Source organism: Oncorhynchus clarkii, chromosome 1 (assembly GCF_045791955.1).
Source record: "Oncorhynchus clarkii lewisi isolate Uvic-CL-2024 chromosome 1, UVic_Ocla_1.0, whole genome shotgun sequence".
Lineage (NCBI taxonomy): Eukaryota > Metazoa > Chordata > Actinopteri > Salmoniformes > Salmonidae > Oncorhynchus > Oncorhynchus clarkii.
Genome location: NC_092147.1, coordinates 12,796,538 through 12,823,893, shown reverse-complemented (window position 1 = coordinate 12,823,893; position 27,356 = coordinate 12,796,538). Strand labels below are relative to the sequence as shown.

At 53.4% G+C, this 27,356-nt stretch overlaps 1 protein-coding gene across 1 annotated transcript in view; it reads left to right on the top strand.

The window, feature by feature from the left end:
* LOC139407154 (inaD-like protein) overlaps nucleotides 1-27,356 on the top strand; it is a 294,625-nt gene that overhangs the window by 35,010 nt on the left and 232,259 nt on the right. The window contains 6 exon segments of the mRNA XM_071151082.1: nucleotides 105-184; nucleotides 1,176-1,232; nucleotides 5,157-5,315; nucleotides 8,567-8,743; nucleotides 8,866-8,937; nucleotides 9,339-9,587. Of these exon segments, the coding sequence (XP_071007183.1) occupies nucleotides 105-184; nucleotides 1,176-1,232; nucleotides 5,157-5,315; nucleotides 8,567-8,743; nucleotides 8,866-8,937; nucleotides 9,339-9,587 (794 nt within the window).

Here is a 27,356-nt window from a genome sequence, read left to right as displayed (position 1 = left end):
TAACAGCGAAGTTCCATTCAAAATACAATTTAACATGTTTTGTGTCGTTCCTCACGTCCCAGAGTTATTAACGCGTGCATTGACACTGTCCTTGTGTCTTACAGGTGTGGAGGAGATCTCTCTGTCTGAGCTGGAGCTGAAGGACAAATGGGAGCAGTCTCTGGGGCCACAGTACGATGTTCTGGTGAGATTCTAACTGACAGCAGGAAATGAACATATGGACAGAATACCACCACAGACAAGCTCAGAGAAATCAGTCATGTCAATCAGTAACAGTTTGGTTTGATATCAAGCTAGGTTTGATCATCCCATAGGGAAGGAATTATATAATTAAGCAATAAGCTACGAGGGGTTGTGGTATATGGCCAAATATACCACAGCTAACATGCTGACCAGACCGCTCGCACACCCCCCTATCACACGCATGTTGATTTTGTCCACCCACACCGGACGCGATCAAGACCCATGTTGCTATATCAAAATGAACTCTGAACCAACTTTATTCATTTCTGTCAATTTAGCTAGCTAGCTTGCTGTTGCTAACTAATTTGTCCTGGGATATAAACATTGCATTGTTATTTTACCTGAAATGCACAAGGTCCTCTACTCCGACAATTAATCCACAGATTAAAAGGTAAACCGAGTTTATTTCTAGTAATCTTTCTTCCTTCAGGCTTCTTGGGATTTTATATGATGGTTGCAACCAACTTTAAGGTGCATCACCACCACCAACTGGACTGGAGTGTAAACCTTAGTTCATCTTTCAATCCCCCACGTGGGTATATGCTCCTAAAATACAATGAGATGGGAGAGGCAGGACTTGCAGCGTGTCAAGCGTCACAAATAAAAACACTATTTTAGCGCCTGGCTACCAGATGCTTGTTGACGTTCTCGATCAGTGTGGGTGCAATGATTGAATAACATGTAAGTTACATTTATTTTCCCACGCTTATGTACGCGTCAGCATGTAAGGGCTGTTCTTGACGCGGATACAACCCGTTGCCGTGGGAATATTGGCCATATACCACAAACCCCCGAGGTGCTATTATTCCTATTATAAACTGGTTACCAATGTAATTAGAACAGTAAAAATAAATGTTTTGTCAGCCAATCAACATTCAGGGCTCAAACCACCCAGTTTATAATGACCATTGTTTGTGTGTTTTCCCTCCCAGGTGGTTGAACTGGACCCTGTTATTGAAGATGATGCTGAATTACAGAATTACTTCAAGGTGACCACCAGTTACCATCAAATATTGGAGCGTAATGCTTATGTCACACAGTTCCCTTTGACAAAACCTCCCCAGTTATCACAGGGATGTTAAAGAATGGCGCCGGAGGGGGATGGCTGCCATTTACGGGCTCCCAACCAACTGTGCTATTTTGTGTGTTTTCTCACATTGTTTGTAACTTATTTTGTACATAATGTTGCTGCTACCGTCTCTTATGACCGAGAAGAGCTTCTGGACATCAGAACGGCGATTACTCACCTCGAACTGGATGAAGATTTTTTCCCTTTAATGAGTCTAAAGCAAAGGACATACTGTTTCTCAGAGACCAGGCCCAAATCCCCATCATTCGCATGAAGAACAGACTGAGGTACAGGGGGTGGAGATCGATGTGCCTTGTGAAAATTCGTTGGTGAGTGGGTAAGAATAAACTGGATGAGGTCCGTTCGAGACTATCCTACCAGCGGGACATTAAAACTGTGATATCTGAGGTTTCGCCAAGTCGTGGCTGAACGACGATACGGATAATATGGCTGGGTTTTCCATGCACTGGCAGGACAACTGCTACGTCCGGTAAGACGAGGGGTGGTGGTGTGTGTCTATTTGTCAATAACAGCTGGTGCGCGATGTCTAATATTAAGCCTCGAGGTATTGCTTGCCTGAGGTAGAGTACCTCATGACAAGCTCGGTTTGTTATTGGTTTGTTATTTTTGATTAAAACAAAACCACTATTCATTAAATACGAATACCTAACTTGTTTTTGCGTCGATTCCACAAAGCGGTTAGCTTTTAACAGCTAGGACTGCTATTTTTTTTTGTCCCAGAATCCTGCTTAACAGACAGGTTGAAGCCTGCTTGACAGAGAAGCTACATTGCCATCAAGCTAACGAAGTTGCTACCAGATGAGTTTAGCAATGGAGCCCTCTTTGTCTGGAGAAATAAATCAACGGTCCCTGCGCTGTAGGAGCTGTATCTACTACGCTTTGTTTCGGGACAAACCGGATCACTCAGAGTTTCGATGTGGCAATTGTTTGCTTGCCGGGGATTATAGGCTTGAGGTGGCTTCCTTGATCACGCAGGTCACCAGCCTACGTAAGAAACTGGGGAAAGCGCAGAGGGGAACATTTACATTTTCTGCGCTGGTGGCTGGACTGCGTTCGCGCATGTTGGATGTAAACAACAAATATTTTGGCCGTCCTGGATCTTCCTGCACCTTCGTCGCTAGGGGTGCCTGTCTCTTGTCGGCCGCAGTGCCTACTACTACGATTTTGAAGTCGATATCGCCAACCTTCCGTCTCTGCTCTGGATCTCCATCTGACGGAGGACTGCGCCAGGAGAAATGGGCTCAAGTTATCCTTCTTCTCGCCCGTCCATAAAGGGTTCTTTGAATTCTGTGAAGCAAGGGTGTGGGTGGATTTCCTTGTCATTCTTGCCAGCTGTGATTTTGGGCAGCTCCATGGTAAGGAATGTGACTGTTTTTGCACCAGGAACAATGTCCTCTCCCAGAGCTTGAGTAAAGGACGTGGGTTTTAATGACATGAAGGGTAGCTCTGAACAGTTGAAACTGGATTTTAAAGAGCCGATTGACTCTCTGCTAGACCCATCTGGCCCTGTTCCCTCTCTGAATCATGGCATTAAATGCTTAAACAGGATTATTTCTCTTCACAACTGGCTATAGGATTACTGCAGCTCAATGGGTATAACTTTTGTTGACAATTTCAATACCTTTTGGAAACAAAACACGTTTTATAAGGAGGATGGGATCCACCCAAATAATTTGGGTTCCTGGATCCTTTCACAGCATTGTAAGGCTGCGTTGAGACAATGATTTATCAATGACCCAAGCCCAGCTCAGCTGATCCCTACCATTGTGACGTGGAGTTGTCATAATGCTTCAGCAAATGTACATTACACCAGAGGCGTTGGTAGACACAATCTTCCCAGTAACGCAATGAAAACAAGTAAGCATCCCTGAAGAAAAGTGCTCACAATAGCCCACTTTAACATAAGAGGCTTAAGAAACAAGGTTCATGAAATCAATAATTTGCTAGACTTCAGTGTGGCTTTTGACATTATCGAGCATAGCCTGCTGCTGGAAAAATGTATGTGTAGGCTTTACACCCTCTGCAATATTGTGGATAAAGAGTTACCTGTCTAACAGAACACAGAGGATGCTATTTAATGGAACATCAGTTATTCCCCAGGGCAGCTGTCTAGGCCCCTTACTTTTTTCAATCTTTACTAATGACATGTCACTGGCTTTGAGCATTATTTGAAATCAAATCAAACTTTATTTGTCACATGCGCCGAATACGGGGATGTGTAGACTTTAACCAACAGTGCAGTTCAATAAAGAATTAAGAAAATATTTACCAAATAAACTAAAGTAAAAATAAAAAGTAACACAATAAAATAACAGTAATGAGGCTATACACAGGGAGTAACGGTACCGAGTCAATGTGCGGGGGTACAGGTTAGTCAAGGTAATTTTTACAGTTAGGTAGGGGTGAAGAGACTATGCATAGATAATAAACAGATTGATTTGGGACAAATCATTCCCTAAACCCTAAACTTCACTAAACCCTAAAATCAACTAAATCTTGTAATAAATAATGTGGAATTTATTTTACTTTATTTCACCTTTATTTAACCAGGTAGGCAAGTTGAGAACAAGTTCTCATTTACAATTGCGACCTGGCCAAGATAAAGCAAAGCATTTCAACACATACAACAACACAGAGTTACACATGGAGTAAAACAAACATACAGGGTGCAAAGGAGCAAAATAAATAAATACAGTAGGGGGAGGTAGTTGTTTGGCCTAAATTATAGATGGGCTATGTACAGGTGCAGTAATCTGTGAGCTGCTCTGACAGCTGGTGCTTAAAGCTAGTGAGGGAGATTGAATTGAGCAAGTTGAGGTGACTAAACTGCTTGGAGTAACCCTGGATTGTAAACTGTCATGGTCAAAACATATTGATACAACAGTAGCTAAGATGGGGAGAAGTCTGGCCATAATAAAGCGCTGCTCTACCTTCTTAACAGCACTATCAACAAGGCAGGTCCTACAGGTCCTAGTTTTGTCACACCTGGACTACTGTACAGTCATGGAGTCAGGTGCCACAAAAAGGGACTTAGTTGCAATTGGCTCAGAACCCGGCAGCACGGCTGGCCCTTGGATGTACACAGAGAGCTAATATTAATAATATGTATGTCAATCTCTCCTGGCTCAAAGTGGAGGAGAGATTGACTTCATCACTACTTGTATTTATGAGAGGTATTGACATGTTGAACGCACAGAGCTGTCTGTCTAAACTACTGGCACACAGCTCGGACACCTGTGCATACCCCACAAGACATACATCTTCACAGTCCCCAAGAACAGACTATGGGAGGCCCACAGTACTACAGAGCCATGACCACATTAAGTAACTAATGCAAGTAGTAAAATTAGATTTAAAAAACAGATAAAAAACACCTTATGGAACAGCGGGGACTGTGAAGCAACACAAACATAGGCACAGACACATGCGCACACACACACACACGTACACATGGATTTTGTACTGTAGATATATGGTAGTGGTGGAGTAGGGGCCTGAGGGCACTCGGTGTGTTGTGAAATCTGTGAATTTATTGTAATGTTTTTAAAATATTTTTTACACTGCTGCTACTCACTTTTTATTATCTATGCATAGTCACTTTACCCCCAACTACATGTACAAATTACCTCGACTTTTACCCCCGCACGGTATTGTTATTTTATTGTGTTACAATTTTTATAAAATTGTACTTTCATTTAGTTAGTAAATATTTTCTTAACTCTATTTCTTGAACTGCATTGTTGGTTAAGGGCTTGTAAGTGAGCATTTCACAGTAAGGTCTACTACACCTGTTGTATTCGGCGCATTTGATTAGATGATAAAGTATTCTATTATTTTTTTATCCTGGCTGCTACCCATCCACACCATGCGTCTGGGGGTGGAGTTGGACTCGTTTGACGGCCACCACTACATCTCCTCTGTGGCTCCAGAAGGCCCTGTGGCCAAACACGGCCTCCTGAGACCAGAGGACGAACTACTAGAGGTACTGGACAGGCATCGAAACAACAACACACCGCACAACACACACACACACACACAACATTTTCCTTGTCTAAAGGCATACAAAGTAACCAAACCATGACATTTAAAAATAGATGGGATGTAGCATAAAGATCAGGAAGTGATAGAAAACCCGTGATCTGTCAGTCATAATGCATAATGCACATAATACATGCAGGCTTTACCTGGCAGAACCTCAAGATTATGGTAGCACACATCTAATGTGTCATAACTTCAAATCATTTCCTAGTATGTTTTGTTCCCTATCACCTTGAGCCTGTCCAATGACCTTGGTGGTCAGGCGATGTCCCTGGCTCCAGTTCAGATGTAGCTGTGACTGGAGGGGGTTAGTTAGACCCGTGTCTAATGTACACTACAGGGGAACTCTGGGCTGTTGTATTTTCTGTTGTTCATTGGGCTTTTGCATTATCGGTGTGTGTGTTTGTCTATATGAGCGTGTGGTTGGGGGAGTGTGTGTGTTTGTCTATATGAGTGTGTGGTTGGGGGAGTGTGTATGTGTGGGTACATACTCCTGTGAAGAGGGGTTAGCAGGCTAACCGAGGCCATCTGTACGTCAGACCCCTGCCTCCCTCGCCCCCTCTGTGCCACCCCCTGCGCACCCCTACCCCTCTTCCTGCCCGCTCCCCTCCCTGGCATGGCTTGGTGCAGATTCACCACTGTGCCCTCAGCCTGTTGCTGTTGGCAGTCGTGGCAGAAGCAACCACCATGGTACTGTGGCACAGGACAGGAATACTCTGTGAGAGGAGGAGAGTAGAGGAGAGCGAGGAGGGGAGGGAGTCTAGTTTTAGAGCTCCAAATGTATCGCTAGATTCATGTTTTAAATGCCCGAAGGTATAGCTCAATTTTATGTCAGGCTTCGTCACATCCCCAACCCTGCATACTAGTACACACACATTTTTCTGAGGCACAGTCTCCCGGTAAGATGGCAGGCCCCTAAACCTTAGTAGAGGTGGCCAGGTCTCACCTACATCTCTAATGCAGATGGCACGGAGCAGCCAGCGTCAGCTGGGCTCTCCAGATGCTCCTGCACATCCCGCTCCATTAAACAGCAATCAAGAGGCCCAGCGGCTCCCTGAGTCCCCTCACTGAGAATAGGGCTATACCACTGGGTTGGCCCCTCTGATCTCACACACACGCGCGCACACACACATGCATGATCACGAGCACACACACACACAGGCGCGTGTACAGGCGCACACACGGGCGCAAGTACCAACACACACCCTCCTGCGGGCTACTATATCTCTCTTGGTTCACTTCATTAACAGTGAGAGAACCTTTGTTGGGAATTGTTGAAGTCACAAATTGACTCCATTAGCTTCTGATGTCTTACACTACATGACCAGAAGTATGTGGACACCTGCTCGTCGAACATCTCATTCCAAAATCATGGGCATTAACATGGAGTTGGTCCCCCCCTGCTGCTATTACAGCCTCCACTTTTCTGGGATGCCTTTCCACTAGATGTTGCAACATTGCTGCGGAGACTTGTTTCCATTCAGCGACAAGAGCATTAGTGAGGTCGGACACTGATGTTGCGCGATTAGGCCTGGCTTGCAGTCGGCATTCCAATTCATCCCAAAGGTCTTCGATGGGGTTGAGGGGAGGGCTCTCTGCAGGCCAATCAAGTTCTTCCACACCGATCTCGACAAAACATTTCTGTATGGACCTTGCTTTGTGCATGGGGGCATTGTCATGCTGAAAGAGGAAAGGGCCTTCCCCAAACAATTGTCATAAAACACAGAGTTGTCGGAAACACAGAATTGTCTAGAATGTCATTGTATGCTGTAGCGTTAAGATTTCCCTTCACTGGAACTAAGGGGCCTAGCCCGAACCATGAAAAACAGCACCACACCATTATTCCTCCTACACCAAACTTTACAGTTGGCACTATGCATTGGGGCAGGTAGCGTTCTCCTGGAATCCGCCAAACCAAATTTGTCCATCAGACTGCCAGATGGCTCCAGAGAATGCGTTTCCGCTGCTCCAGAGTCCAATGGTGGCAAACTTTACACCACTACAGCCAACGCTTGTTATTGCGCTTGGTGATGTTAGGCTTGTGTATCTGCTCGGCCATGGCAATCCATTTCATGAAGCTCCCAACTAACAGTTATTGTGCTGACATTGTGTCCAGAAGCTGTTTGGAATTCGGCAGGGAGGACAGACGATTCTTACACGCTTCAGCACTCACCGGTCCCGTTCTGTGAGCTTGTGTAGTCCACCACTTCGTGACTGAGCCATGGTTTCTCCTAGACGTTTCCACTTCACAATAACAGCACTTACAGTGGACAGCGGCAAGTCTAGAAAGGCAGAAATGTGACAAACTGACTTGTTGGTAAGGGGCCATCCTATTACGGTGCCACGTTGAAAGTCACCGATCTATTTAGTAAGGCCATTCTACTGCCAATGTTTGTCTATGGAGATTGCATGGCGGTGTGCTCAATTTTTATACACCTGTCACCAATGGGTGTAGCTGAAATAGCCGTATCCTCTAATTTGAAGTGGTGTCCACATTCTGTTGTGTATACGTACCAGTCAAAAGTTTGGACACACCTTCTCATTCAAGGTTTTTTGTTTATTTCTACATTGTAGAATAATAATGAAGATACCAAAACTATTAAATAACACATATGGAATCATGTAGTAACCAAAAGTGTCAAACAAATCAAAATATATTTTAGATTCTTCAAAGTAGCCACCCTTTGCCTTGATGACAGCTTTGCACACTCTTGGCTTTCTCACATCCTAGAACTCCTTCAAGACTGTTGGAAAAGCATTCCAGGTGAAGCTGGTTGAGAGAATGCCAAGAGTGTGCAAAGCGTCCATCAAGGCAAAGGGTGGCTAAAATATTTTTGGATTTGTTTAACACTTTTTTGGTTACTACATGATTCCATATGTGTTATTTCATTGTTTAGATGTCTTCACTATTATTCTGTGTGTCCAAACTTTTTGAATTGTACTGTATAGTGTATCTTCCCTTTTGAAACTGGTCACCAGTGTATTTACTCTAAGTGAATGGTGTGTGTGTGTGTGTGTGTGTGTGCGCACACTGTGCAGGTGAATGGCCTGCTTTTCTGTGTGTCTGCCTTGTGCAGGAGATAGAGCACCTCTGTGTGTTATTGTGTTTATGATATCTTAAGGGAATTTCCTGTACGCTACATGTGAATTGTGTTTGTGTCGCTGTACCTGCTTTACTTGTGTCTCTGTCTACAGGTAAACGCGGTGCAGCTGTACGGGAAGTCGAGGCGCGAGGCGGTGGCGTTCCTTCGTGAGGTTCCCCCTCCCTTCACCCTGGTGTGCTGCAGACACCTGACAGAGGAGAACTCAGACTACCAGCATGACCGGGACGATAAGTGGCGTTCGCCCAGCACTGCTGCTAGCCTCTCTGAGGTCAGGACACACATTCAGACAGTCACACACATGCACATACACACACTCACATATGTAAGAATGCACACGCATGTGTACACACACACACATACGTATGATAGCCATGCTGCATGTCCTTCTAGATTGAAGCCAAGCTGTCTTCTGTATGGATTAGTCAGGCATACCGCCGAGACCCTACTGGTGACCAGCTTCAGGTATGTTACTCTATAATTTCACTGCAGTGCTGACACTTACTGGACAGCTTACTGTGTGTACCGTAGCCGATGACAGTTGCCAGGTGACAGTCTGTGTTGTAGCATGATGTACTGCAGTACAACACACATCTGTTTTTATCTGGTAAAGATGTTCCGGAATCTAAAATATCCTGTCTTAACCGTGTTCCTTTTTCACCCAGCAGGACTGAGCCACCCTGAAGGAAATCTCAGAGGAGGACTGAGCCACCCTGAAGGAGATCTCAGAGGAGGACCGAGCCACCCTGAAGGAGATCTCAGAGGAGGACCGAGCCACCCTGAAGGAGATCTCAGAGGAGGACCGAGCCACCCTGAAGGAGATCTCAGAGGAGGACCGAGCCACCCTGAAGGAGATCTCAGAGGAGGACCGAGCCACCCTGAAGGAGATCTCAGAGGAGGACCGAGCCACCCTGAAGGAGATCTCAGAGGAGGACCGAGCCACCATAAAGGAGATCTCAGAGGAGGACCAAGCCACCCTAAAGGAGATCTCAGAGGAGGAGAAAGTGCCCACATGGAATGAAGAGGGAGAGCTGGCTCTGTGGTCCCCAGACATCCAGTTGTTGGAGCTGGAGAAGAGAGAGAAAGGTCTGGGCTTCAGCATACAAGACTACCAGGTAGGGAGAGAGAGGCCTGGGCTTCAGCATCCTAGACTACCAGGTAGGGAGAGAGAGGCCTGGGCTTCAGCATCCTAGACTACCAGGTAGGGAGAGAGAGAGGCCTGGGCTTCAGCATCCTAGACTACCAGGTAGGGAAAGAGAGGCCTGGGCTTCAGCATCCTAGACTACCAGGTAGGGAAAGAGAGGCCTGGGCTTCAGCATCCTAGACTACCAGGTAGGGAGAGAGAGAGGCCTGGGCTTCAGCATCCTAGACTACCAGGTAGGGAGAGAGAGGACTGGGCTTCAGCATCCTAGACTACCAGGTAGGGAGAGAGACAGAGGCCTGGGCTTCAGCATCCTAGACTACCAGGTAGGGAGAGAGAGAGAGAGGCCTGGGCTTCAGCATTCTAGACTACCAGGTAGGGAGAGAGAGAGAGAGGCCTGGGCTTCAGCATCCTAGACTACCAGGTAGGGAGAGAGAGAGAGAGAGGCCTGGGCTTCAGCATCCTAGACTACCAGGTAGGGAGAGAGAGAGAGAGGCCTGGGCTTCAGCATCCTAGACTACCAGGTAGGGAGAGAGAGAGAGAGGCCTGGGCTTCAGCATCCTAGACTACCAGGTAGGGAGAGAGACAGAGGCCTGGGCTTCAGCATCCTAGACTACCAGGTAGGGAGAGAGAGAGAGAGGCCTGGGCTTCAGCATCCTAGACTACCAGGTAGGGAGAGAGAGAGAGGCCTGGGCTTCAGCATCCTAGACTACCAGGTAAGGGGAGAGAGAGAGAGGCCTGGGCTTCAGCATCCTAGACTACCAGGTAGAGAGAGAGGGAGGCCTGGGCTTCAGCATCCTAGACTACCAGGTAGGGAGAGAGAGAGAGAGGGGCCTGGGCTTCAGCATCCTAGACTACCAGGTAGGGGGAGAGAGAGAGAGGCCTGGGCTTCAGCATCCTAGACTACCAGGTAGAGAGAGAGGGAGGCCTGGGCTTTAGCATCCTAGACTACCAGGTAGGGGGGGAGAGAGAGAGGCCTGGGCTTCAGCATCCTAGACTACCAGGTAGAGAGAGAGGGAGGCCTGGGCTTCAGCATCCTAGACTACCAGGTAGGGGGAGAGCGAGAGAGGCCTGGGCTTCAGCATCCTAGACTACCAGGTAGAGAGAGAGGGAGGCCTGGGCTTCAGCATCCTAGACTACCAGGTAGAGAGAGAGGGAGGCCTGGGCTTCAGCATCCTAGACTACCAGGTAGAGAGAGAGGGAGGCCTGGGCTTCAGCATCCTAGACTACCAGGTAGGGAGAGAGAGAGAGACCAGGTAGGGAGAGAGAGAGAGGCCTGGGCTTCAGCATCCTAGACTACCAGGTAGGGAGAGAGAGAGAGAGGACTGGGCTTCAGCATACTAGACTACCAGGTAGGGAGAGAGAGAGAGGCCTGGGCTTCAGCATCCTAGACTGCCAGGTAGGGAGAGAGAGAGAGGCCTGGGCTTCAGCATCCTAGACTACCTGGTAGGGAGAGAGAGAGAGGCCTGGGCTTCAGCATTCTAGACTGCCAGGTAGGGAGAGAGAGAGAGGCCTGGGCTTCAGCATCCTAGACTGCCAGGTAGGGAGAGAGAGAGAGGCCTGGGTTTCAGCATTCTAGACTGCCAGGTAGGGAGAGAGAGAGAGAGGCCTGGGCTTCAGCATCCTAGACTGCCAGGTAGGGAGAGAGAGAGGCCTGGGCTTCAGCATCCTAGACTGCCAGGTAGGGAGAGAGAGAGAGGCCTGGGCTTCAGCATCCTAGACTGCCAGGTAGGGAGAGAGAGAGAGGCCTGGGCTTCAGCATCCTAGACTACCAGGTAGGGAGAGAGAGAGAGGCCTGGGCTTCAGCATCCTAGACTGCCAGGTAGGGAGAGAGAGAGAGGCCTGGGCTTCAGCATCCTAGACTACCAGGTAGGGAGAGAGAGACCAGGTAGAGAGAGGCCTGGGCTTCAGCATCCTAGACTACCAGGTAGGGAGAGAGAGGCCTGGGCTTCAGCATCCTAGACTACCAGGTAGGGAGAGAGAGAGAGGCCTGGGCTTCAGCATCCTAGACTGCCAGATAGGGAGAGAGAGGCCTGGTAGGGAGAGAGAGGCCTGGTAGGGAGAGAGAGGCCTGGTAGGGAGAGAGAGGCCTGGTAGGGAGAGAGAGGCCTGGTAGGGAGAGAGAGGCCTGGTAGGGAGAGAGGGTCCTGGTAGGGAGAGAGAGAGAGGCCTGGTAGGGAGTGAGAGAGAGGCCTGGTAGGGAGTGAGAGAGAGGCCTGGTAGGGAGAGAGAGAGAGGCCTGGTAGGGAGAGAGAGAGAGGCCTGGTAGGGAGAGAGAGAGAGACCTGGGCTTCAGCATCCTAGACTACCAGGTAGGTAGGGAGAGAAAGGCCTGGGCTTCAGCATCCTAGACTACCAGGTAGGGAGAGAGAGGCCTGGTAGGGAGAGAGAGGCCTGGTAGGGAGAGAGAGGCCTGGTAGGGAGAGAGAGGCCTCGTAGGGAGAGAGAGGCCTGGTAGGGAGAGAGAGGCCTGGTAGGGAGAGAGGGTCCTGGTAGGGAGAGAGAGAGAGGCCTGGTAGGGAGAGAGAGAGAGGCCTGGTAGGGAGAGAGAGAGAGGCCTGGTAGGGAGAGAGAGACAGACCTGGGCTTCAGCATCCTAGACTACCAGGTAGGTAGGGAGAGAGAGGCCTGGGCTTCAGCATCCTAGACTACCAGGTAGGGAGAGAGAGAGAGGCCTGGGCTTCAGCATCCTTGACTACCAGGTAGGGAGAGAGAGGCTTGGGCTTCAGCATCCTAGACTACCAGGTAGGGAGAGAGAGGCCTGGGCTTCAGCATCCTAGACTACCAGGTAGGGAGAGAGAGAGAGACCTGGGCTTCAGCATCCTAGACTACCATTTAGGGAGAGAGAGAGAGACCTGGGCTTCAGCATCCTATTCTACCAGGTGGGGAGAGAGAGAGAGACCTGGGCTTCAGCATCCTAGACTACCAGGTAGGTAGGGAGAGAGAGACCTGGGCTTCAGCATCCTAGACTACCAGGTAGGGAGAGAGAGAGAGGCCTGGGCTTCAGCATCCTAGACTACCAGGTAGGGAGAGAGAGAGAGACCTGGGCTTCAGCATCCTAGACTACCAGGTAGGGAGAGAGAGAGAGACCTGGGCTTCAGCATCCTAGACTACCAGGTAGGTAGGGAGAGAGAGGCCTGGGCTTCAGCATCCTAGACTACCAGGTAGGGAGAGAGAGAGAGGGGCCTGGGCTTCAGCATCCTAGACTACCAGGTAGGGAGAGAGAGAGAGAGCGAGGGGCCTGGGCTTCAGCATCTTAGACTAACAGGTAGGGGGATAGAGAGAGAGGCCTGGGCTTCAGCATCCTAGACTACCAGGTAGAGAGAGAGAGAGGCCTGGGCTTCAGCATCCTAGACTACCAGGTAGGGGGAGAGAGAGAGAGGCCTGGGCTTCAGCATCCTAGACTACCAGGTAGGGGGAGAGAGAGGCCTGGGCTTCAGCATCCTAGACTACCAGGTAGGGGGAGAGAGAGAGAGGCCTGGGCTTCAGCATCCTAGACTACCAGGTAGGGGGAGAGAGGCCTGGGCTTCAGCATCCTAGACTACCAGGTAGGGAGAGAGAGAGAGGCCTGGGCTTCAGCATCCTAGACTGCCAGGTAGGGAGAGAGAGGCCTGGTAGGGAGAGAGAGGCCTGGTAGGGAGAGAGAGGCCTGGTAGGGAGAGAGAGGCCTGGTAGGGAGAGAGAGGCCTGGTAGGGAGAGAGGGGCCTGGTAGGGAGAGAGAGAGAGGCCTGGTAGGGAGAGAGAGAGAGGCCTGGTAGGGAGAGAGAGAGAGACCTGGGGTTCAGCATCCTAGACTCCCAGGTAGGGAGAGAGAGAGAGGCCTGGGCTTCAGCATCCTAGACTACCAGGTAGGGAGAGAGAGGCTTGGGCTTCAGCATCCTAGACTACCAGGTAGGGAGAGAGAGGCCTGGGCTTCAGCATCCTAGACTACCAGGTAGGGAGAGAGAGAGAGACCTGGGCTTCAGCATCCTAGACTACCATTTATGGAGAGAGAGAGAGACCTGGGCTTCAGCATCCTAGACTGCCAGGTAGGGAGAGAGAGAGAGGCCTGGGCTTCAGCATCCTAGACTACCAGGTAGGGAGAGAGAGAGAGGCCTGGGCTTCAGCATCCTAGACTGCCAGGTAGGGAGAGAGAGAGAGGCCTGGGCTTCAGCATCCTAGACTACCAGGTAGGGAGAGAGAGAGAGGCCTGGGCTTCAGCATCCTAGACTACCAGGTAGGGAAAGAGAGGCCTGGGCTTCAGCATCCTAGACTACCAGGTAGGGAGAGAGAGACCAGGTAGAGAGAGGCCTGGGCTTCAGCATCCTAGACTACCAGGTAGGGAGAGAGAGGCCTGGGCTTCAGCATCCTAGACTACCAGGTAGGGAGAGAGAGAGAGGCCTGGGCTTCAGCATCCTAGACTGCCAGATAGGGAGAGAGAGGCCTGGTAGGGAGAGAGAGGCCTGGTAGGGAGAGAGAGGCCTGGTAGGGAGAGAGAGGCCTGGTAGGGAGAGAGAGGCCTGGTAGGGAGAGAGAGGCCTGGTAGGGAGAGAGAGGCCTGGTAGGGAGAGAGGGTCCTGGTAGGGAGAGAGAGAGAGGCCTGGTAGGGAGTGAGAGAGAGGCCTGGTAGGGAGTGAGAGAGAGGCCTGGTAGGGAGAGAGAGAGAGGCCTGGTAGGGAGAGAGAGAGAGACCTGGGCTTCAGCATCCTAGACTACCAGGTAGGTAGGGAGAGAAAGGCCTGGGCTTCAGCATCCTAGACTACCAGGTAGGGAGAGAGAGGCCTGGTAGGGAGAGAGAGGCCTGGTAGGGAGAGAGAGGCCTGGTAGGGAGAGAGAGGCCTCGGAGGGAGAGAGAGGCCTGGTAGGGAGAGAGAGGCCTGGTAGGGAGAGAGGGTCCTGGTAGGGAGAGAGAGAGAGGCCTGGTAGGGAGAGAGAGAGAGGCCTGGTAGGGAGAGAGAGAGAGGCCTGGTAGGGAGAGAGAGACAGACCTGGGCTTCAGCATCCTAGACTACCAGGTAGGTAGGGAGAGAGAGGCCTGGGCTTCAGCATCCTAGACTACCAGGTAGGGAGAGAGAGAGAGGCCTGGGCTTCAGCATCCTTGACTACCAGGTAGGGAGAGAGAGGCTTGGGCTTCAGCATCCTAGACTACCAGGTAGGGAGAGAGAGGCCTGGGCTTCAGCATCCTATTCTACCAGGTGGGGAGAGAGAGAGAGACCTGGGCTTCAGCATCCTAGACTACCAGGTAGGTAGGGAGAGAGAGGCCTGGGCTTCAGCATCCTAGACTACCAGGTAGGGAGAGAGAGAGAGGCCTGGGCTTCAGCATCCTAGACTACCAGGTAGGGAGAGAGAGAGAGACCTGGGCTTCAGCATCCTAGACTACCAGGTAGGGAGAGAGAGAGAGACCTGGGCTTCAGCATCCTAGACTACCAGGTAGGTAGGGAGAGAGAGGCCTGGGCTTCAGCATCCTAGACTACCAGGTAGGGAGAGAGAGAGAGAGGGGCCTGGGCTTCAGCATCCTAGACTACCAGGTAGGGAGAGAGAGAGAGAGCGAGGGGCCTGGGCTTCAGCATCTTAGACTAACAGGTAGGGGGAGAGAGAGAGAGGCCTGGGCTTCAGCATCCTAGACTACCAGGTAGAGAGAGAGAGAGGCCTGGGCTTCAGCATCCTAGACTACCAGGTAGGGGGAGAGAGAGAGAGGCCTGGGCTTCAGCATCCTAGACTACCAGGTAGAGAGAGAGGGAGGCCTGGGCTTCAGCATCCTAGACTACCAGGTAGGGGGAGAGAGAGAGAGGCCTGGGCTTCAGCATCCTAGACTACCAGGTAGGGGAGAGAGGCCTGGGCTTCAGCATCCTAGACTCCCAGGTAGGGAGAGAGAGAGAGGCCTGGGCTTCAGCATCCTAGACTGCCAGGTAGGGAGAGAGAGGCCTGGTAGGGAGAGAGAGGCCTGGTAGGGAGAGAGAGGCCTGGTAGGGAGAGAGAGGCCTGGTAGGGAGAGAGAGGCCTGGTAGGGAGAGAGGGGCCTGGTAGGGAGAGAGAGAGAGGCCTGGTAGGGAGAGAGAGAGAGGCCTGGTAGGGAGAGAGAGAGAGGCCTGGTAGGGAGAGAGAGAGAGGCCTGGTAGGGAGAGAGAGAGAGACCTGGGGTTCAGCATCCTAGACTCCCAGGTAGGGAGAGAGAGAGAGGCCTGGGCTTCAGCATCCTAGACTACCAGGTAGGGAGAGAGAGGCTTGGGCTTCAGCATCCTAGACTACCAGGTAGGGAGAGAGAGGCCTGGGCTTCAGCATCCTAGACTACCAGGTAGGGAGAGAGAGAGAGACCTGGGCTTCAGCATCCTAGACTACCATTTATGGAGAGAGAGAGAGACCTGGGCTTCAGCATCCTAGACTACCAGGTGGAGAGAGAGAGAGAGACCTGGGCTTCAGCATCCTAGACTACCAGGTAGGGAGAGAGAGGCCTGGGCTTCAGCATCCTAGACTACCAGGTAGGGAGAGAGAGAGGCCTGGGCTTCAGCATCCTAGACTACCAGGTAGGGAAAGAGAGGCCTGGGCTTCAGCATCCTAGACTACCAGGTAGGGAGAGAGAGAGGCCTGGGCTTCAGCATCCTAGACTACCAGGTAGGGAGAGAGAGGACTGGGCTTCAGCATCCTAGACTACCAGGTAGGGAGAGAGACAGAGGCCTGGGCTTCAGCATCCTAGACTACCAGGTAGGGAGAGAGAGAGAGAGGCCTGGGCTTCAGCATTCTAGACTACCAGGTAGGGAGAGAGAGAGAGAGGCCTGGGCTTCAGCATCCTAGACTACCAGGTAGGGAGAGAGAGAGAGAGAGGCCTGGGCTTCAGCATCCTAGACTACCAGGTAGGGAGAGAGAGAGAGAGGCCTGGGCTTCAGCATCCTAGACTACCAGGTAGGGAGAGAGAGAGAGAGGCCTGGGCTTCAGCATCCTAGACTACCAGGTAGGGAGAGAGACAGAGGCCTGGGCTTCAGCATCCTAGACTACCAGGTAGGGAGAGAGAGAGAGAGGCCTGGGCTTCAGCATCCTAGACTACCAGGTAGGGAGAGAGAGAGAGGCCTGGGCTTCAGCATCCTAGACTACCAGGTAAGGGGAGAGAGAGAGAGGCCTGGGCTTCAGCATCCTAGACTACCAGGTAGAGAGAGAGGGAGGCCTGGGCTTCAGCATCCTAGACTACCAGGTAGGGAGAGAGAGAGAGAGGGGCCTGGGCTTCAGCATCCTAGACTACCAGGTAGGGGGAGAGAGAGAGAGGCCTGGGCTTCAGCATCCTAGACTACCAGGTAGAGAGAGAGGGAGGCCTGGGCTTTAGCATCCTAGACTACCAGGTAGGGGGGGAGAGAGAGAGGCCTGGGCTTCAGCATCCTAGACTACCAGGTAGAGAGAGAGGGAGGCCTGGGCTTCAGCATCCTAGACTACCAGGTAGGGGGAGAGCGAGAGAGGCCTGGGCTTCAGCATCCTAGACTACCAGGTAGAGAGAGAGGGAGGCCTGGGCTTCAGCATCCTAGACTACCAGGTAGAGAGAGAGGGAGGCCTGGGCTTCAGCATCCTAGACTACCAGGTAGAGAGAGAGGGAGGCCTGGGCTTCAGCATCCTAGACTACCAGGTAGGGAGAGAGAGAGAGACCAGGTAGGGAGAGAGAGAGAGGCCTGGGCTTCAGCATCCTAGACTACCAGGTAGGGAGAGAGAGAGAGAGGACTGGGCTTCAGCATACTAGACTACCAGGTAGGGAGAGAGAGAGAGGCCTGGGCTTCAGCATCCTAGACTGCCAGGTAGGGAGAGAGAGAGAGGCCTGGGCTTCAGCATCCTAGACTACCTGGTAGGGAGAGAGAGAGAGGCCTGGGCTTCAGCATTCTAGACTGCCAGGTAGGGAGAGAGAGAGAGGCCTGGGCTTCAGCATCCTAGACTGCCAGGTAGGGAGAGAGAGAGAGGCCTGGGTTTCAGCATTCTAGACTGCCAGGTAGGGAGAGAGAGAGAGAGGCCTGGGCTTCAGCATCCTAGACTGCCAGGTAGGGAGAGAGAGAGGCCTGGGCTTCAGCATCCTAGACTGCCAGGTAGGGAGAGAGAGAGAGGCCTGGGCTTCAGCATCCTAGACTGCCAGGTAGGGAGAGAGAGAGAGGCCTGGGCTTCAGCATCCTAGACTACCAGGTAGGGAGAGAGAGAGAGGCCTGGGCTTCAGCATCCTAGACTGCCAGGTAGGGAGAGAGAGAGAGGCCTGGGCTTCAGCATCCTAGACTACCAGGTAGGGAGAGAGAGAGAGGCCTGGGCTTCAGCATCCTAGACTACCAGGTAGGGAAAGAGAGGCCTGGGCTTCAGCATCCTAGACTACCAGGTAGGGAGAGAGAGACCAGGTAGAGAGAGGCCTGGGCTTCAGCATCCTAGACTACCAGGTAGGGAGAGAGAGGCCTGGGCTTCAGCATCCTAGACTACCAGGTAGGGAGAGAGAGAGAGGCCTGGGCTTCAGCATCCTAGACTGCCAGATAGGGAGAGAGAGGCCTGGTAGGGAGAGAGAGGCCTGGTAGGGAGAGAGAGGCCTGGTAGGGAGAGAGAGGCCTGGTAGGGAGAGAGAGGCCTGGTAGGGAGAGAGAGGCCTGGTAGGGAGAGAGGGTCCTGGTAGGGAGAGAGAGAGAGGCCTGGTAGGGAGTGAGAGAGAGGCCTGGTAGGGAGTGAGAGAGAGGCCTGGTAGGGAGAGAGAGAGAGGCCTGGTAGGGAGAGAGAGAGAGACCTGGGCTTCAGCATCCTAGACTACCAGGTAGGTAGGGAGAGAAAGGCCTGGGCTTCAGCATCCTAGACTACCAGGTAGGGAGAGAGAGGCCTGGTAGGGAGAGAGAGGCCTGGTAGGGAGAGAGAGGCCTGGTAGGGAGAGAGAGGCCTCGTAGGGAGAGAGAGGCCTGGTAGGGAGAGAGAGGCCTGGTAGGGAGAGAGGGTCCTGGTAGGGAGAGAGAGAGAGGCCTGGTAGGGAGAGAGAGAGAGGCCTGGTAGGGAGAGAGAGAGAGGCCTGGTAGGGAGAGAGAGACAGACCTGGGCTTCAGCATCCTAGACTACCAGGTAGGTAGGGAGAGAGAGGCCTGGGCTTCAGCATCCTAGACTACCAGGTAGGGAGAGAGAGAGAGGCCTGGGCTTCAGCATCCTTGACTACCAGGTAGGGAGAGAGAGGCTTGGGCTTCAGCATCCTAGACTACCAGGTAGGGAGAGAGAGGCCTGGGCTTCAGCATCCTAGACTACCAGGTAGGGAGAGAGAGAGAGACCTGGGCTTCAGCATCCTAGACTACCATTTAGGGAGAGAGAGAGAGACCTGGGCTTCAGCATCCTATTCTACCAGGTGGGGAGAGAGAGAGAGACCTGGGCTTCAGCATCCTAGACTACCAGGTAGGTAGGGAGAGAGAGACCTGGGCTTCAGCATCCTAGACTACCAGGTAGGGAGAGAGAGAGAGGCCTGGGCTTCAGCATCCTAGACTACCAGGTAGGGAGAGAGAGAGAGACCTGGGCTTCAGCATCCTAGACTACCAGGTAGGGAGAGAGAGAGAGACCTGGGCTTCAGCATCCTAGACTACCAGGTAGGTAGGGAGAGAGAGGCCTGGGCTTCAGCATCCTAGACTACCAGGTAGGGAGAGAGAGAGAGACCTGGGCTTCAGCATCCTAGACTACCATTTATGGAGAGAGAGAGAGACCTGGGCTTCAGCATCCTAGACTACCAGGTGGAGAGAGAGAGAGAGACCTGGGCTTCAGCATCCTAGACTACCAGGTAGGTATGGAGAGAGAGGCCTGGGCTTCAGCATCCTAGACTACCAGGTAGGGAGAGAGAGAGAGGCCTGGGCTTCAGCATCCTAGACTACCAGGTAGGGAGAGAGAGAGAGACCTGGGCTTCAGCATCCTAGACTACCAGGTAGGGAGAGAGAGAGAGACCTGGGCTTCAACATCCTAGACTACCAGGTAAGTAGGGAGAGAGAGGCCTGGGCTTCAGCATCCTAGACTACCAGGTAGGGAGAGAGAGAGAGAGGGGCCTGGGCTTCAGCATCCTAGACTACCAGGTAGGGAGAGAGAGAGAGAGGGGCCTGGGCTTCAGCATCCTAGACTAACAGGTAGGGGGAGAGAGAGAGAGGCCTGGGCTTCAGCATCCTAGACTACCAGGTAGAGAGAGAGGGAGGCCTGGGCTTCAGCACCCTAGACTACCAGGTAGGGGGAGAGAGAGAGAGGCCTGGGCTTCAGCATCCTAGACTACCAGGTAGGGAGAGAGAGAGAGACCAGGTAGGGAGAGAGAGAGAGGCCTGGGCTTCAGCATCCTAGACTACCAGGTAGGGAGAGAGAGAGAGGCCTGGGCTTCAGCATCCTAGACTACCAGGTAGGGAGAGAGAGGCTTGGGCTTCAGCATCCTAGACTACCAGGTAGGGAGAGAGAGGCCTGGGCTTCAGCATCCTAGACTACCAGGTAGGGAGAGAGAGAGAGACCTGGGCTTCAGCATCCTAGACTACCATTTAGGGAGAGAGAGAGAGACCTGGGCTTCAGCATCCTAGACTACCAGGTAGGTAGGGAGAGAGAGGCCTGGGCTTCAGCATCCTAGACTACCAGGTAGGGAGAGAGAGAGAGGCCTGGGCTTCAGCATCCTAGACTACCAGGTAGGGAGAGAGAGAGAGACCTGGGCTTCAGCATCCTAGACTACCAGGTAGGGAGAGAGAGAGAGACCTGGGCTTCAGCATCCTAGACTACCAGGTAGGTAGGGAGAGAGAGGCCTGGGCTTCAGCATCCTAGACTACCAGGTAGGGAGAGAGAGAGAGAGGGGCCTGGGCTTCAGCATCCTAGACTACCAGGTAGGGAGAGAGAGAGAGAGAGAGGGGCCTGGGCTTCAGCATCCTAGACTAACAGGTAGGGGGAGAGAGAGAGAGGCCTGGGCTTCAGCATCCTAGACTACCAGGTAGAGAGAGAGGTAAGCCTGGGCTCCAGCATCCTAGACTACCAGGTAGGGGGAGAGAGAGAGAGGCCTGGGCTTCAGCATCCTAGACTACCAGGTAGAGAGAGAGGGAGGCCTGGGCTTCAGCATCCTAGACTACCAGGTAGGGAGAGAGAGAGAGACCAGGTAGGGAGAGAGAGAGAGGCCTGGGCTTCAGCATCCTAGACTACCAGGTAGGGAGAGAGAGGCTTGGGCTTCAGCATCCTAGACTACCAGGTAGGGAGAGACAGGCCTGGGCTTCAGCATCCTAGACTACCAGGTAGGGAGAGAGAGAGAGACCTGGGCTTCCGCATCCTAGACTACCAGGTAGGTAGGGAGAGAGAGGCCTGGGCTTCAGCATCCTAGACTACCAGGTAGGGAGAGAGAGAGAGAGGGGCCTGGGCTTCAGCATCCTAGACTACCAGGTAGGGAGAGAGAGAGAGAGAGAGAGGGGCCTGGGCTTCAGCATCCTAGACTAACAGGTAGGGGGAGAGAGAGAGAGGCCTGGGCTTCAGCATCCTAGACTACCAGGTAGAGAGAGAGGTAGGCCTGGGCTCCAGCATCCTAGACTACCAGGTAGGGGGAGAGAGAGAGAGGCCTGGGCTTCAGCATCCTAGACTACCAGGTAGAGAGAGAGGGAGGCCTGGGCTTCAGCATCCTAGACTACCAGGTAGGGAGAGAGAGAGAGACCAGGTAGGGAGAGAGAGAGAGGCCTGGGCTTCAGCATCCTAGACTACCAGGTAGGGAGAGAGAGAGAGAGGACTGGGCTTCAGCATCCTAGACTACCAGGTAGGGAGAGAGAGAGAGGCCTGGGCTTCAGCATCCTAGACTGCCAGGTAGGGAGAGAGAGAGAGGCCTGGGCTTCAGCATTCTAGACTGCCAGGTAGGGAGAGAGAGAGAGGCCTGGGCTTCAGCATCCTAGACTGCCAGGTAGGGAGAGAGAGAGGCCTGGGCTTCAGCATCCTAGACTGCCAGGTAGGGAGAGAGAGAGAGGCCTGGGCTTCAGCATCCTAGACTACCAGGTAGGGAGAGAGAGAGAGGCCTGGGCTTCAGCATCCTAGACTACCTGGTAGGGAGAGAGAGAGAGAGGCCTGGGCTTCAGCATTCTAGACTGCCAGGTATGGAGAGAGAGAGAGGCCTGGGCTTCAGCATTCTAGACTGCCAGGTAGGGAGAGAGAGAGAGGCCTGGGCTTCAGCATCCTAGACTACCAGGTAGGGAGAGAGAGGGAGAGGCCTGGGCTTCAGCATCCTAGACTGCCAGGTAGGGAGAGAGAGAGAGGCCTGGGCTTCAGCATCCTAGACTGCCAGGTAAGGAGAGAGAGAGAGGCCTGGGCTTCAGCATCCTAGACTACCAGGTAGGGAGAGAGAGAGAGAGGCCTGGGCTTCAGCATCCTAGACTGCCAGGCAGGGAGAGAGAGAGAGGCCTGGGCTTCAGCATCCTAGACTGCCAGGTAGGGAGAGAGAGAGAGGCCTGGGCTTCAGCATCCTAGACTACCAGGTAGGGAAAGAGAGGCCTGGGCTTCAGCATCCTAGACTACCAGGTAGGGAGAGAGAGGCCTGGGCTTCAGCATCCTAGACTACCAGGTAGGGAGAGAGAGAGAGGCCTGGGCTTCAGCATCCTAGACTGCCAGGTAGGGAGAGAGAGAGAGGCCTGGGCTTCAGCATTCTAGACTGCCAGGTAGGGAGAGAGAGAGAGAGGCCTGGGCTTCAGCATCCTAGACTGCCAGGTAGGGAGAGAGCGAGGCCTGGGCTTCAGCATCCTAGACTGCCAGGTAGGGAGAGAGAGAGAGGCCTGGGCTTCAGCATTCTAGACTACCAGGTAGGGAGAGAGAGAGAGGCCTGGGCTTCAGCATCCTAGACTACCTGGTAGGGAGAGAGAGAGAGAGGCCTGGGCTTCAGCATTCTAGACTGCCAGGTAGGGAGAGAGAGAGAGGCCTGGGCTTCAGCATTCTAGACTGCCAGGTAGGGAGAGAGAGAGAGGCCTGGGCTTCAGCATCCTAGACTACCAGGTAGGGAGAGAGAGGGAGAGGCCTGGGCTTCAGCATCCTAGACTGCCAGGTAGGGAGAGAGAGAGAGGCCTGGGCTTCAGCATCCTAGACTGCCAGGTAAGGAGAGAGAGAGAGGCCTGGGCTTCAGCATCCTAGACTACCAGGTAGGGAGAGAGAGAGAGAGGCCTGGGCTTCAGCATCCTAGACTGCCAGGCAGGGAGAGAGAGAGAGGCCTGGGCTTCAGCGTCCTAGACTGCCAGGTAGGGAGAGAGAGAGAGGCCTGGGCTTCAGCATCCTAGACTACCAGGTAGGGAGAGAGAGGCCTGGGCTTCAGCATCCTAGACTACCAGGTAGGGAGAGAGAGACCAGGTAGAGAGAGGCCTGGGCTTCAGCATCCTAGACTACCAGGTAGGGAGAGAGAGACCAGGTAGAGAGAGGCCTGGGCTTCAGCATCCTAGACTACCAGGTAGGGAGAGAGAGGCCTGGGCTTCAGCATCCTAGACTACCAGGTAGGGAGAGAGAGAGGCCTGGGCTTCAGCATCCTAGACTACCAGGTAGGGAGAGAGAGAGAGGCCTGGGCTTCAGCATCCTAGACTGCCAGGTAGGGAGAGAGAGGCCTGGTAGGGAGAGAGAGGCCTGGTAGGGAGAGAGAGGCCTGGTAGGGAGAGAGAGGCCTGGTAGGGAGAGAGAGAGAGGCCTGGTAGGGAGAGATAGAGAGGCCTGGTAGGGAGAGAGAGAGAGGCCTGGTAGGGAGAGAGAGAGAGACCTGGGCTTCAGCATCCTAGACTACCAGGTAGGTAGGGAGAGAGAGGCCTGGGCTTCAGCATCCTAGACTACCAGGTAGGGAGAGAGAGAGAGGCCTGGGCTTCAGCATCCTAGACTACCAGGTAGTGAGAGAGAGAGAGACCTGGGCTTCAGCATCCTAGACTACCAGGTAGGGAGAGAGAGAGAGACCTGGGCTTCAGCATCCTAGACTACCAGGTAGGTAGGGAGAGAGAGGCCTGGGCTTCAGCATCCTAGACTACCAGGTAGGGAGAGAGAGAGAGGCCTGGGCTTCAGCATCCTAGACTACCAGGTAGGGAGAGATAGGCTTGGGCTTCAGCATCCTAGACTACCAGGTAGGGAGAGAGAGGCCTGGGCTTCAGCATCCTAGACTACCAGGTAGGGAGAGAGAGAGAGTCCTGGGCTTCAGCATCCTAGACTACCAGGTAGGGAGAGAGAGAGACACCTGGGCTTCAGCATCCTAGACTACCAGGTAGGGAGAGAGAGAGAGACCTGGGCTTCAGCATCCTAGACTACCAGGTAGGTAGGGAGAGAGAGGCCTGGGCTTCAGCATCCTAGACTACCAGGTAGGGAGAGAGAGAGAGGCCTGGGCTTCAGCATCCTAGACTACCAGGTAGGGAGAGAGAGAGAGAGACCTGGGCTTCAGCATCCTAGACTGCCAGGTAGGGAGAGAGAGAGAGAGAGAGGCCTGGGCTTCAGCATCCTAGACTACCAGGTAGGGAGAGAGAGAGAGGCCTGGGCTTCAGCATCCTAGACTGCCAGGTAGGGAGAGAGAGGCCTGGTAGGGAGAGAGAGGCCTGGTAGGGAGAGAGAGGCCTGGTAGGGAGAGAGAGGCCTGGTAGGGAGAGAGAGGCCTGGTAGGGAGAGAGAGAGAGGCCTGGTAGGGAGAGAGAGAGAGGCCTGGTAGGGAGAGATAGAGAGGCCTGGTAGGGAGAGAGAGAGAGGCCTGGTAGGGAGAGAGAGAGAGACCTGGGCTTCAGCATCCTAGACTACCAGATAGGTAGGGAGAGAGAGGCCTGGGCTTCAGCATCCTAGACTACCAGGTAGGGAGAGAGAGAGAGGCCTGGGCTTCAGCATCCTAGACTACCAGGTAGTGAGAGAGAGAGAGACCTGGGCTTCAGCATCCTAGACTACCAGGTAGGGAGAGAGAGAGAGACCTGGGCTTCAGCATCCTAGACTACCAGGTAGGTAGGGAGAGAGAGGCCTGGGCTTCAGCATCCTAGACTACCAGGTAGGGAGAGAGAGAGAGGCCTGGGCTTCAGCATCCTAGACTACCAGGTAGGGAGAGATAGACTTGGGCTTCAGCATCCTAGACTACCAGGTAGGGAGAGAGAGGCCTGGGCTTCAGCATCCTAGACTACCAGGTAGGGAGAGAGAGAGAGACCTGGGCTTCAGCATCCTAGACTACCAGGTAGGGAGAGAGAGAGACACCTGGGCTTCAGCATCCTAGACTACCAGGTAGGGAGAGAGAGAGAGACCTGGGCTTCAGCATCCTAGACTACCAGGTAGGTAGGGAGAGAGAGGCCTGGGCTTCAGCATCCTAGACTACCAGGTAGGGAGAGAGAGAGAGGCCTGGGCTTCAGCATCCTAGACTACCAGGTAGGGAGAGAGAGAGAGAGACCTGGGCTTCAGCATCCTAGACTGCCAGGTAGGGAGAGAGAGAGAGAGAGAGGCCTGGGCTTCAGCATCCTAGACTACCAGGTAGGGAAAGAGAGGCCTGGGCTTCAGCATCCTAGACTACCAGGTAGGGAGAGAGAGGCCTGGGCTTCAGCATCCTAGACTACCAGGTAGGGAGAGAGAGACCAGGTAGAGAGAGGCCTGGGCTTCAGCATCCTAGACTACCAGGTAGGGAGAGAGAGGCCTGGGCTTCAGCATCCTAGACTACCAGGTAGGGAGAGAGAGACCAGGTAGAGAGAGGCCTGGGCTTCAGCATCCTAGAATTCCAGGTAGGGAGAGAGAGACCAGGTAGAGAGAGGCCTGGGCTTCAGCATCCTAGACTACCAGGTAGGGAGAGAGAGGCCTGGGCTTCAGCATCCTAGACTACCAGGTAGGGAGAGAGAGAGGCCTGGGCTTCAGCATCCTAGACTACCAGGTAGGGAGAGAGAGAGAGGCCTGGGCTTCAGCATCCTAGTCTGCCAGGTAGGGAGAGAGAGGCCTGGTAGGGAGAGAGAGGCCTGGTAGGGAGAGAGAGGCCTGGTAGGGAGAGAGAGGCCTGGTAGGGAGAGAGAGGCCTGGTAGGGAGAGAGAGAGAGGCCTGGTAGGGAGAGAGAGGCCTGGTAGGGAGAGAGAGAGAGGCCTGGTAGGGAGAGAGAGAGAGGCCTGGTATGGAGAGAGAGAGAGGCCTGGTAGGGAGATAGAGAGAGACCTGGGCTTCAGCATCCTAGACTACCAGGTAGGTAATGAGAGAGAGGCCTGGGCTTCAGCATCCTAGACTACCAGGTAGGGAGAGAGAGAGAGGCCTGGGCTTCAGCATCCTAGACTACCAGGTAGTGAGAGAGAGAGAGACCTGGGCTTCAGCATCCTAGACTACCAGGTAGGGAGAGAGAGAGAGACCTGGGCTTCAGCATCCTAGACTACCAGGTAGGTAGGGAGAGAGAGGCCTGGGCTTCAGCATCCTAGACTACCAGGTAGGGAGAGAGAGAGAGACGCCTGGGCTTCAGCATCCTAGACTACCAGGTAGGGAGAGAGAGGCTTGGGCTTCAGCATCCTAGACTACCAGGTAGGGAGAGAGAGGCCTGGGCTTCAGCATCCTAGACTACCAGGTAGGGAGAGAGAGAGAGACCTGGGCTTCAGCATCCTAGACTACCAGGTAGGGAGAGAGAGAGACACCTGGGCTTCAGCATCCTAGACTACCAGGTAGGGAGAGAGAGAGAGACCTGGGCTTCAGCATCCTAGACTACCAGGTAGGTAGGGAGAGAGAGGCCTGGGCTTCAGCATCCTAGACTACCAGGTAGGGAGAGAGAGAGAGGCCTGGGCTTCAGCATCCTAGACTACCAGGTAGGGAGAGAGAGAGAGACCTGGGCTTCAGCATCCTAGACTACCAGGTAGGGAGAGAGAGAGAGACCTGGGCTTCAGCATCCTAGACTACCAGGTAGGTAGGGAGAGAGAGGCCTGGGCTTCAGCATCCTAGACTACCAGGTAGGGAGAGAGAGAGAGAGGGGCCTGGGCTTCAGCATCCTAGACTACCAGGTAGGGAGAGAGAGAGAGAGAGGGGCCTGGGCTTCAGCATCCTAGACTGCCAGGCAGGGAGAGAGAGAGAGGCCTGGGCTTCAGCATCCTAGACTACCAGGTAGGGAAAGAGAGGCCTGGGCTTCAGCATCCTAGACTACCAGGTAGGGAGAGAGAGGCCTGGGCTTCAGCATCCTAGACTACCAGGTAGGGAGAGAGAGAGAGGCCTGGGCTTCAGCATCCTAGACTGCCAGGTAGGGAGAGAGAGAGAGGCCTGGGCTTCAGCATTCTAGACTGCCAGGTAGGGAGAGAGAGAGAGGCCTGGGCTTCAGCATCCTAGACTGCCAGGTAGGGAGAGAGCGAGGCCTGGGCTTCAGCATCCTAGACTGCCAGGTAGGGAGAGAGAGAGAGGCCTGGGCTTCAGCATTCTAGACTACCAGGTAGGGAGAGAGAGAGAGAGGCCTGGGCTTCAGCATCCTAGACTACCTGGTAGGGAGAGAGAGAGAGAGGCCTGGGCTTCAGCATTCTAGACTGCCAGGTAGGGAGAGAGAGAGAGGCCTGGGCTTCAGCATTCTAGACTGCCAGGTAGGGAGAGAGAGAGAGGCCTGGGCTTCAGCATCCTAGACTACCAGGTAGGGAGAGAGAGGGAGAGGCCTGGGCTTCAGCATCCTAGACTGCCAGGTAGGGAGAGAGAGAGAGGCCTGGGCTTCAGCATCCTAGACTGCCAGGTAAGGAGAGAGAGAGAGGCCTGGGCTTCAGCATCCTAGACTACCAGGTAGGGAGAGAGAGAGAGAGAGGCCTGGGCTTCAGCATCCTAGACTGCCAGGCAGGGAGAGAGAGAGAGGCCTGGGCTTCAGCATCCTAGACTGCCAGGTAGGGAGAGAGAGAGAGGCC